General features: G+C 41.2%; 1 protein-coding gene across 7 annotated transcripts in view; it reads right to left on the reverse strand.

The window, feature by feature from the left end:
- The window catches only part of prdm11 (PR domain containing 11), a 183148-nt gene that overhangs the window by 31713 nt on the left and 138701 nt on the right, over positions 1–12734 (reverse strand). Inside the window, exon 9 of one of the 7 annotated variants that reach the window (XM_060838727.1) lies at positions 6281–6503. The exons of 5 other annotated variants lie outside the window; for them this stretch is intronic. In XM_060838727.1, the coding sequence (XP_060694710.1) occupies positions 6281–6503 (223 nt within the window). Of the gene's footprint in view, positions 1–6280; positions 6504–12734 lie in introns of those variants that run through there. One more of the 7 variants, XM_060838728.1, reaches the window with a different exon arrangement.

A 12734-nucleotide genomic window follows, 5' to 3' on the forward strand; every position in this document is an offset into this window, starting at 1 on the left:
TTTTATCTCTTTCTAGTAGTTGATACAACTGAGTGGCTTGTTCATTGGGAGTTAAGAGTCAACCACATTGCTGTCAACTTGCTTATTCATCATTCTATTAATTTTAAATTCTATGAGCCAACTTTCTGCAGCATTATGCATAGTGATTTATTAAGGAATGATCGAAGGTCATAACTGTCTTGACATAATACTAATTACTTCTGTGTATGGAAACTTGCTTAAACACAGTAAGAAAATGTTACTGGGGGAAGACTCACAGAGGAACATTCAAGTGCGGGTATGGATGAGGAATAACGTACAAATAGAAAGCAGGGTCAATGACATTTCATGAGACCACATTGAGAGAAAGACAGTTGTATAAATGATGCCAGTGTTGAAAATAATTTTAATTAAAAATATTGAAATTGCAGTTTTGTACTAAAAGTATTGTTACAATTCACTTAGCAAGAATATGAAGGTAAGAATGAAAGTTAAGTCCTAGTAGCAGATAAACTAGTGATAGTAATATAAGGTTGATGGCAAGGCCACTATTCATTATCTTCAAAATACTTATGATCTGTAACCTTCAAATACAAATGGGTGGCTTGTAGGTTATTTCAGAGGGCTGTTAAAACTCAGACACATTTTTGTCGGTCTCAAATCACTTGTAAGCTAGTCTTTTTTGTTTTTAGCATTCATGGGGGTTTGGGTGTCTCTGGCTGGGCCAGCATTTATTATCCATCCCTAGTGGCAATGAGCTGCTTTTTTAAAAAAAATTGCTATAATCTATTTAGTGTAGGTGGACCCACAACACTGCAGAAGGAGAAATGTTTGCTCTAAGCTGCATGAGCGTGCAGCTGCACAGCAATCTGGAATGTCCCAGTAAATGAACAAAGTCAGTTTGACGGAATACTGCAAGAGGGAATACTTGGGAATCTGGTGAATGACTGAGTTCAGCATTGTGAGAGAAGTGTCATTTTGAGAACAAGGAGCGGTTTGAGAGATTGCGAGACAGTGAAACCGGAGATCTGCAATCAGGAGGCATCAATTAGGTTCACAAGTACATTAGTCAGGGAGTTGCAAGGTTCCTCCTTTCCCTGGGTTGAGGTAGTAGTTATTGATTATTATTGTGAAGAGAGGGAAAATTAATACAGTATTAAATTTATACCTTAATGAGTTAATTTAATATAGCCATGGGTTATCATTCAGTGGTATTTTTAAACTTGAAACACTAATTACTTCAAGAAAATAAATTAAACCTGACAGCAGGTGACATACTGCAAGTGTAGTTTGTAGATGCTGTTGACACTAGCAACTACACCTGCAGCAATTATATGCAGATCAAAGAACTTTGGCTGAGAATTAATGAGCTGGTTGGATACTGCAATGCATTAGAAAGGGGAAGTTAGCTGGACTGCAAATATGGAGTGCAGAGTGCAGTCACACCTCTTCGTCTAGATAAATCCAATTTAATTATGGTCAGAGCCAGGAGAGTGTATCAGAAGGTGAATCTGATCTGGGGATGTGATCTGATCTGGAGAGTGTTCCAGAAAGAGAATCTGACCTGGAAATCCAGAAGGTGGCACTGGTGGAGCTTTAGCCCTTGCATTTGTCCAACAGGTTTGAATTTCTGGCAGTTTGTGTAAATGAGAGCAGAGACTGCAAAGAGGATGAGAAAACTGACATACAGCATAAGGGCAGAGGGGCCCACTCTAATATAGGAATAAGATGACATGTACTAGTAATAGGGGGTAGGACAGAGATGAGAGAGTTAGTAATGTTCACTGTAGCTAAAAACATGAGTCCCAAATGCTCCTGATGCCAGGATTAAGGATCTCTCCTCAGGATTAAGGAACTCTCTTCAGAGCTAATTAGGAACTTACAGTGGGAGGGTAAGGACCCAACTGTCATGTTCATGAGGATATGAATGACAAGGGTAGAACTAAAAAGGACTTTAAACTGAGGTAATATAAGCAGCTAGAAGCTAAATTATAGAAGAAAACAACAAAGTTAAAAATCTAGCCAGAATAACCAGCAAACTGACATTGGGTAAATAAGATCAGACAGGCTGAAAGACCAGTACATGAGAAACAGCTCGAGATTCACAGTTTACTGAAACCAGTACTGGGGACAAAGGAAGATACATGCTAGAGCCAGCCTTAATTTGAACAATACTGAGGGTAGTAAATTGTGAGAGTAGGGCTACAAGAAAGATTTTAAACTAAATAGTGGAAGGAGGATTCACATCAGGGGAGATTTAGAAAGTTAGCAACAAAGTATACGACAGAATAACAATGAATAATGATAATGAGAACATGACAGAACACAAATTAAAAAGTACGATGGCAAACAGGGTCAGAGAAAGGAAAATGGTAAAAATATAGAATTAAAGGTCGTTTATCTGAATGTATGCATGAATTGATAGCATAAAATAAATAAACGTGAGAGATATGGTAGTCATCACAGAGACAAAGATGCTAAGTGACCAAGGTTGGGGACAGAATATTCAATAGTATTTAATATATCAGAAGGATAGGAAAAAAGGATGAGGAGGTGGGGTTAGATCTGTTAATAAAGGATGAGAAGTAGTGAAATATGATCTTGGCTTGAAAGAACAAGATATCTTCTCTGTTTGGGTAGAAAAGAGAAAAAGAAAGAGAAAGAAATCACTGATTGGAGGAATTTATATGCCCCTAAGTGTCAAGTAGAGTTCTATCACAAAATAATGGCAGCTTGTAAAAATAGTACTACAATAATCATGAGTGGTTTTAATGCTCATACAGATTGGACAAATCAAATTGGCAAGTGCCCTTGAGGGTGAGTTCATGGAGTATATTTGAGACTGTTTCTTGAATAATATGTTCTGTAATAAACTAGGAAAAAGTATTTTAGACCAGGTAATGTGCAGTGAGATAACCAATGATCCTTTAGATAAGAGTGATCATAACATGTTAAAATTTCACATTCAATTTAAGGGTGAGAAACTAATGCCTTAAATTTTAGTAGAAGAAATTACAAAGATAGGAAGATAGAACTGGCTGCAGTGGGCTTGGAAAATAAGTTGAAAGAGAAGACACATAGAGAACCAGCAACATTTAAGGAAATATTTCAAAATCTCAAAAAAGATACATTCCACTGAGAAGAAAGTACTCTATAGAAAGAATTACATTCCATTGCTAGCTAAGAATTTAAGGAAGGTATCAAATGCAGTGAATATTAGTGATAGGCAGAAGGTTGGGGAGAAAATAAATTGAAGTCAGCAAAGAATGATTATAAAGGATAATTTAGGATAAGCCAGCAAGAAATTTTGAAACAGAGAATGAATGCTTTTAAAAATATGTTAAAAGAAAGAACAAAGTAACTGAAAAAAGCATTGGTTCCCTGGACGATGAGATAGAAAATTAATAAAGGGGAACAAATAAATGGCAAAGAATATGAATAAACATTTGTAACTGTCCTTAGTGGTCACAAAAAGTGTACAAAGAATTTCAAAAAAATCTAGGGAAAAAATATATATAGGAACTTAAAGCAATCACTGTCACTTGGGAAAAAGTACCAGGAAAAACTTAGGTGACCAAATGCTGACAAGTCCCCTGGATATACAGCGGAACCTCTATTATCCAAATACCAATTATTCGAAAATCAGATTATCCGAAGGAGATCTCGAAGTCTCGATGGAAACATTACATCAAAGACATGTTTCCAACAGTGATCACATCTTTTGTTTACAGTGATTAAACACGCCCCATCTCCAAATGACTGACCTCCACCCTCTATCCCCATACTTTCCCTGGAGTTCTGCAGAGGGGTGTACCCTAAACCCCCTTCCCCAGATAATCTCTCCAACACTGTCCTGCACAAAGTATACATGGAACCTGTCAAAAAGTTGCAGTAAAAAGTTGTGTGTGGGGCTGTGGCTGTGGTTGCGTGTGTGCGCATGCTATTTGGAGACTTACCCCACAAAGGCAGCTGCAGCAGTCTTTCTGTTAGTGTCCAGTCCAGCTGCCTGGGAGAGGGGCGGGTGTGTATGGAGTTGCGGGATGAGCGGGGTCGGTCTCGGGGGCGAGTTGCAGTATTGGGATCGGGGGAGGGGGCGTGTTGCACGGCGTTGGGGGAGGTGTTGCACAGCATTGGGGGCGGGGGCGGTGCTGGGGGTGGGGGGCAGTGTTAGAAAGGTTTGGAGGCGGGGGGGTGTCGGACTACATTGGGGGCAAGAGGGTGCTGGGAGCAGAGGGGAGGTGCTGCATGGTGTTGGGGGCGGGGACAGTGCTGGGGATGGGGGAGGTGTTGCACGGCGTTCGGGCAAGGGAGCAGTGCTGGGGGCAGGGAGAGGTGTTGTATGGCGTTGGAGGCGGGGGCGGGGGGGTGTTGCACAATATTGGGGGCGTGGGGCTGGGGGCAATGTTAGAGGGGTTTGGGGGCAGTGGGAGGTATTGCATAGCATTGGGGGGGGTGGGGGAAGGTGTTGCAAGCCTTGGGGACGGATGTCGGTAGTGGGGGCGGGGAAGGTGTTGCATGGTGTTGGGGGACAGGGGGGCGGGGGGAGGTGTTGCACGGTGTTGGGGGACAGGGGGGCGGGGGGAGGTGTTGCACGGTGTTGGGGGACAGGGGGGCGGGGGGAGGTGTTGCACGGTGTTGGGGGACAGGGGGGCGGGGGGAGGTGTTGCATGGTGTTGGGGGACAGGGGGGGGGGGGGAGGTGTTGCATGGTGTTGGGGGACAGGGGGGCGGGGGGAGGTGTTGCACGGTGTTGGGGGCACAGTCTCCTGAACTAGGAGCAGACTTTAAAAACTCTGAGCCCCAGAGGAAAGGCATTTAATCGATTAACTGAATAATCGATTATCCGAACGAAATAGTGCCCGCCTACCACGTTCGGATAATCAAGGTTCCCCTGTAACTGCTAACACCTTAGAATCTTAAAAGCAGCAACCGCAGAGACAACGGATATAAAGGATGCATTGGTTGTATTCCTCAAAAATTTCCTAGATTATGGAAAGGTCCCAGCAAATTGGAAAACTGCAGGTGAAACACCTCTATTTAAGACGAAACTGCAGAATATCTGGCCAATTAGCCTAACATTTGTCATGGAAAAACAATCTGAATCCATTAAGGAATTTGTATGGTACCATTTAAAAATCATAACTCAATGAGGCAAAGCCAATATGGATTAATAAAATGAAATTTGTATTTGACAAAGTTGTTTGAGGTTGTAAGAAGAAGTGAAACCCTTAAAGCTAAAAAAATTGGATTTTCAAAAAGTATTGATAAGGTCTCACCCCAAAGAATTACAGTACAAGAACATGGATAAGGAATTGATGAATTACCAGAAAACAGAGTTGGGATAAAAAGGCCATTTTCAGTTTGGCACATTGTAAACAGTGGAGTGCCACAGGGGTCAAAGCTTAAACTATTTACAATCTATATTAATTACTTGGATGAAGGCACTGCTTGCATTCTAGCTAAATTTGCTGATGACACAAATATAGGTAAGAAAGCAAATTGTGAAGAGGACACAAAGTGGGCAAAACCTTTGCAAATGGAACATGATATGAGAAAATGTGAGCATGTCCATTTTGCAAGAATAGAAAAGCACAATAATATTAAGATGAAGAGACTACAAAATGCAGAAAGATCTGTATGTTCTTGTATATAAATCACAAAATGTAAGCATGCAAGGTTTTATGATGTTGAAGGCGTGTACTGTACTTTTTAGAGAGCAAATGCTGTTCTGAACTGAGAGCTTACAAGCACCTGTCATATGACTAGCTAGCAGTCTCAGAACATATCAGAAAATTGAAAATGTGTAACATTTGGCTGTGAAATGGATACCCGAGATTGTTGCTGTTTTGACAAACAATGAGTCGGAGATAGTCGTGTACACGGACCTCGATTCTCTTACATTCTTGGGACGATTTAAAGATGAAAAATGAGACTATTTCGTTGGAGTCTTATGTTACAGACTTTGTATATTAAAAGGAAGAGGAGGTTGTTCTTTCCCCACAGGTTCATTCACCTTTGGTGTTCAATACACTAGGAACCGGTGACAGCTGAGTTATTGAATATATAGAAGGCTGATTTAGACAGAATTTTGACCTATGAAGGAGTTATTTCAATGTTTTAAGAATCCAAGATCAGGTTTGGGAACTTAAAGATCATGTACAGCTCAGGATGTGTTCAAACTAAACACTTGAGACTGTTTTTTGGAGAAATGTAGTTATGATGATAACTAAGACTTTAACTGAATAATGTGAAGTTAAACGTTATCTAGATACTAATGCTTGTGAATAATCAGTGTCACATACCTTTGATTGCATCCACAACATCTGGATCAAGAGCTGGTCTGGACATGTTGAATCCACTGTTTTTGCCTTTGCCTCTTGCGCAGTGTGAAGCCAGGTGCTGCTCAGTGTAAAAATATTCTAGTAGTGCTCTTGTTAGTTTGCTGGGGTCACTCCTCTCAGCAGGACTGATGGAATTTAAGTTAAGGCAGCAGACTGATATCCCAGAACCAGGTTGCACTCCTTCCTTTCAAATATAAGCAACCAAAAACATTATAGAACAGTGCTTTTGAAACACTTCCATAAAGCAGACGTCACAATCCTATACAGGCTGATTCTTAATTTTGCAAACAGTTTACTCCCATGAACATCCAAACTTCAAACAACTGTACATTAAATGTGGCTGAAAAACAGAAATTCTGCCAAAACATTTTGCCTTGCATTCATCAGGCCATTCACAAGAGTACCAATGTAAAGAGGAACACATTTGTTCTATCAGAAGAACGAACTGATTGATTAGCAAGTGAACTCTGATTTGTACAGGTGCTGCCATGAAGAATGCACCTATTAAATAATGACTAACTGTTAACTGCAAAGCTTTATTTAAATTTAAATGAGGCAGGTTGATTATGATTGGTTAAGGCATTGCACTGAGCAATGACCAAGAGCTGTCACCTATACTATTCAGTTGAAACAAATGCAGTGTGTGTATAAATGTTATTTTTATTGTAAACTGCTGGAGTCATATGTTAACATGTATATAGCTTCCAGTATGTCCGAGTGCATCACAGGACAAGCCTGACCAAAATTTAAATGGAACGTTAAAAGATTTTCAATCACATGCCAGTTGGTTATGGCCAGTACCATTCTTGTTGCAAACAGGTAAGGGATATCTGCTTGATACACTCTGCCTTTTGTGTAGCTTGACAGCTTATATACCCAGCATATTACTGGCATTAAAATTCAAATCGTATTATTTACATGTCTGATAGGCAGAATGTCCATAACACATAGGAGGAGAAATTAGGCCATTCAGCCCATCGAATCCGCTCTGCCATTCGATCATGGCTAATAAGTTTTTCATCCCCATTTTCAGGCCTTCTTCCCGTAACCCTTGATCCCTTTGACAATCACGAGTCTATCTATCTCCGTCTTAAATATACTCAAAGATTTGGCCTCCACAGTTTTCTGTGGCAGTGAATTCTATAGATTCACCACTCTCTGGCTGAAGAGGTTTCTCCTTATCTCCATTCTAAAACATCTACCCTTTATTCTAAGACTGTGTCCTCGGGTCCTAGTCTCTCCTACCAATGGAAACATCTTCCCAACGTCCACTCTATCTAGGCCATTCATCATTCTGTAAGTTTCAATCAGATCCCCCCTCATCCTTCTAAACTCCATTGAGTATAGATCCACAGTCCTCAAACATTCCTCATACATTAAGCTATTCATTCCTGGGACCATTCTTGTGAACCTTCTCTGAACACACCCCAGGGCTAAGTCCTCTCAAAATAAATGCCAACACTGCATTTGCCTTCCTAACTATTGATTCAACGTTCAAGTTTACCTTGAGAGAATCCTGGATTAAAACTCCCAAGTCTCTTTGCACTTCAGACTTCTGACTTTTCTCCTCATTTAGAAAATAGTCCATGCCTCTATTTTTCCTACCAAAGTGAATGACCTCATACTTTCCCACATTGTACTCCATCTGCAATTTCTTTGCCCACCTCCTAACTTGTAGAAATCTTTCTGCAGCCTCCCCACCTCCTCAATGCTACCTGTCCCTCTACCTAACTTTGTATTATAGTGTCTTACTAGCTTCATGACAACATTCTTTAAGTGGCAAACACCATTTGTTTTGCCACGGCATAGTAGGAGCATGAAACAGTTAGCTTCACCCATTGCTCAAGTTTTTGACATACTTTGCTTTTCCAGTGTAATCTGGGGTGGAACGGACTTTTTTGAGGACTGAATGTGACTGCTTTTGTCCCGTTTATGGATTTGGATGACTTACATCATGAAATTTGTTTAATAGAGCTATCCTCTCTCTTTGGACACACCCTATTTCAGCATCAAATAACAAATAGCCTGTCTCTATATGTAAGCTTGTTTGTAAGGTGAATTTTACAGGTTGTGGAACTGTAGGAATCCCAACACATATTACTCTGTGCAGGGAGACTTATGATAGACAATAATTGGTTAAGTGTGACACATTTGTTTACTGAAAGCTTTTCTTTGCAGACAGAGAACACTATACATACTGCAGCTGTTTCAACTGAACAAATTAAGTGCCTTGGCCAATCTGAATCTTGTTTCAACTGAACAGCAGTCAACTGTCAATCATCAACTAATGGGGCATTCTCCATGCCACACCTCTGGTAATCAAAAGTTCACCTGCCAACTATTCAGAACTCTCATCTCTTACAAGTAGTTCTCTTTTAGTTTTTATTCAAGTTGTCATAAAGGGAGCAAAGATGACAAAATGTCTCTTTTTCAGCAATATACAAGCATACTTCTTTGGGAAAGAGACAAATTAGCCACTGCCATTTTTGCTGTTTTGGTATGTGTCAACTTATGCATTTAGCACTGTAACAAAATCTAAAGAACAAGTCCCTCATTTCAGCAGGGAGCTCAACAGTTGGTGGGGGCATGGTAGTGGAAGTGGTAACTGAAAAGAGTTTAAATTCTTGATCAGAAAGGACAGGGCAGTTGCAAAAAATCTAAATAACGAACGAGTATAGAAAAATCTGAGGCCAGAGCTCACATTACCTTTGATGTTGTCTCTTAAACACTAATTTATATTCTACGTAATAGTTGGATTATTTTGTGTCAAATTCTATACATTTCCACTACAGGTTAGATTCTTCAGTGGTAGACATTTACAATTATGCAAGATTGAAGCATTTATATGAAGCTTTCTTACGCACAGTCATACTTATTGTTTAGTCGGTTTTTTCAAGATTGACAAACCGCCAAGACAAGCTCAATACAGATGACTAGCAATACTCGAAGTGCCAAACTTTTGGGCACAAACATCAGCAATCATTGTTTCTATATATTGCTATTATGACATGCAAAGTTTCCATCAGAGAAATTCTTGAGATCTCTAAAAGCATTGCTGTAACTGTGATTAATATAAGGTTCTTTCTATGGAAAACCTCAAAACAATTGGGGCATTAATTGTGGAAGCTGGATGATGTCCTGGTCCTAAAAATCAGGAATAATCCACTTTCCAAGAATTATAGAAATGGTATTTTGCAAAACAGAGAATTGCATTTTGAGGTAAGCATTGAGATACAATTCATTGCTGGTATTAAAAATGTGGAGCACTTTTTATTTATTGGAAAAGCTCAGTAGGTCTGGAGAGAAATCAGAGATAACGTTTTGGGTCCAGTGACCCTTCCTCAGAACGAATGATAGTTAGGAAAAAGTTGTTTTTTATGCACAGGGTAGTAATGGTGGTGCGGTGGTGGTGGGGAAGAGGGGGAGGTAAAGACCAAGTAACAGATAGAGATAGGGCTCAAGAAAGAGAAGAATGGTTGGACAGGGAAAATAACTAAGGGGGACAATGGGTTGGGTTTAATATCACATCACATGATGATAAAGCCTGGTAACGTGGAGGTTGGGGTACGGACATGGGAAAGGTGCTTTTAGCCCTAAAATTAATGAACTCGATGTGGAGTTCAGAAGGCTGCAGAGTTCCCAAGGGGAAAATGAGGTGCTCTTTGCAGCTTCTGCTGAGCTGCACTGGAGCACTGCCACAAGCCTGAGTAAGATGTTGGCCTGGGAACAAGGTGTGTTGCAGTGGCAGGCAACTGGAAGCTTAGGTTCCTTTTTGCACACTGAATGTAGGTATTCTATGAAGCTTTGTTCTCCCAATGTAAAGGAGACTATATTGTCAGCACCAAATACGGTAATTAGATTGAGCAAAATGCACTTAAAGTGCTGCTTCCCCTGGAAGGAGTGCTTGGGCCCTTGGATACTAAGGAGGAAGAAAGTAAATGGGCAAGTATTAAACCTTCTGCGATTATTGAGGAAGGTGCTATAGGGCTGTGGGGGCGGGGTGAGTAGTGTTGGGAGCTAAGGAGGAGTGGACCACTGTATCATACAGGAATGGTCCTTATAGAAGGCTGACAGGAGAGGGGAGGGGAATAGATGTCTGGTGGTGGCATCCCACTTGGTGATAGAAATTCTGGTCTCCTTCCTATCGGAAAGATGTTGTGAAACTTGAATGAGTTCAGAAAAGATTTGCAAGGATGTTGCCAGGGTTGAAGGATTTGAGCTAGAGGGAGAGGCTGAACAGGCAGGGGCTGTTTTCCCTGGAGCGTCAGAGGCTGAGCGGTGACCTTACAGAGGTTTACAAAATTATGAGGGGCATGAATAGGGTAAATAGGCAAGGTCTTTTCCCTGGAGTCGAGGAGTCCAGAACTAGAGGGCATAGGTTTAGGGTGAGAGGGGAGAGATATAAAAGAGACCTAAGGGGCAACGTTTTCACACAGAGGGTGGTATGTGTATGAAATGAGCGGCCACAGAAAGTGGTGGAGGCTGGTACAATTGCAACATTTAAGAGGCATTTGGATGGGTATATGAATAGGAAGGGTTTGGAGGGATATGGGCCAGGTGCTGGTAGGTGGGATTGGGATATCTGCTCGGCATGGACAGGTTGCACCAAAGGGTCTGTTTCCATGCTGTACATCTCTATGACTATGACTCTAAATGGTGCCTATTAATCCTATGGATGTAGATCCTGGTGGGATGGCAGATGAGGACTAAGGGCCCTAGTGCTGTTGTCAACGGGAAGAGAGGGGATGAGGTCTGAAATTCGGGAAATGGGTCAGGCCCAGCTTGGGAACGCTACAGCCTTCTGGACTAAGTATCAGGTTCAACAATTTTAAGACTTGAGGCACCTTGTCCAATGTCCTTATTCCAAACCCCACACCCCAGACTTTATCACATGGTCTGCTATTAAAGAAAATCCATTGTTAGCCACTAATTGTCCCCATTAGTAGCTATTCATTCTCCAAGGCCAATCATTATCCACTCTTTTGTCTGTCCAACTGTTCATCTCTCTCTTTGGGCTGTATGAGTAGCTCTTAAAGCCCACAACTGTTTCCATCCTCCATCTTGAATTAAAAGCCAGGGAACAATAGACCGGTGAGCCTGACATTGATGGTGGGCAGTTGTTGGAAGGAATCCTGAGGGATAAGTTTTACATGTATTTGGAAAGGCAAAGACTGATTAGGAATCATCACCATGGCCTTGTGTGTGAGAAATCATGTCTTACTAACTTGATTGTTGCTTCTTCAAAAAACTCCAAGATTCATGAGGTCAGAGCGGTGGATGTGATCTACATAGACTTCAGTAACATGTTCAACAAGGTTCGTCATGGTAGACTGGATAGCAAGGTTAGCTCACACGGAATAGAGGGAGAACCAACTATTTGGATGCAAAACTGGCTCGTATGTAGATGATAAAGGGTGGTGGTGGAGAGTTGCCTTTCAGACTAGAGGCCTGTGACCAGCGGAGTACCACAAGGATCGGTGCACTGTCCACTGCTCTTCCTCATTTATATTAATGATTTGGATGTGAACATAGGAGCTGTGGTTAGTGCAGATGACAACAAAATTGGAGGTGTAACGGACAGGGAAGAAGGTTGCCACAGTGCACACAGGATCTTGATCAGATGGGTCATATGGGCCGAGGAGTGGCAGGATGAAGTTTAATTTAGATAAACGTGAGGTGCTGCATTTTGGAAAAGTAAATCAGGGCAGGACTTACACACTTAATGGTAAGGTCCCAGGGAGTGTTGCTGAACAGATTGACTTTAGAGAGAAAATTCATAGTTCCTTGACAGTGGAGTTCCAAGTAGATAGGATATTGAAGAAAACGTTTGGTATGCTTGCCTTATTGATAAGTGCATTCAGTATAGGAGTTGGGAAGTCATTTTGCAGCTGTACTGGACATTGGTTAGGCCACTACTGGAATACTGTGTGCAATTCTGATCTCCCTGCTATAGTAAGGATGTTGTGAAACTTGGAAGGGTTCAGAAAAAATTTACAAGGATGTTGCCAAGGTTGGAGGATCTGAGCTATAGGGAGAGGGTGAATAGACTGGAGCTATTTCTTCTGAGCATCGGAGGCTGATGGGTGATCTTATAGGAGGTTTATAAAATCTTGAGGGGCATGGATAGAGTAAATAGACAAAGTCTTTTACCAGGGTTAGGGGAGTCCAAAACTAGAGGGCATAGGTTTAAGGTGAGAAGGGAAAAATTTAGAAGGAATCTAAGTGGCAAATCTTTCACACAGTGGGTGACGTGTGAATGGAATGAACTGCCAGAGGAAGTGGTGAAGGCTTATACAATTACAACATTTAAGAGGCAACTGAATGGGTATATAAATAGGAAGAGTTTAGAGGGATAAGGGTCAAATGCTGGCACATGGGACTAGATTTATTTAGGATATCTGTTCTGCATGGACAA

Source organism: Hemiscyllium ocellatum, chromosome 18, assembly GCF_020745735.1.
Source record: "Hemiscyllium ocellatum isolate sHemOce1 chromosome 18, sHemOce1.pat.X.cur, whole genome shotgun sequence".
Lineage (NCBI taxonomy): Eukaryota > Metazoa > Chordata > Chondrichthyes > Orectolobiformes > Hemiscylliidae > Hemiscyllium > Hemiscyllium ocellatum.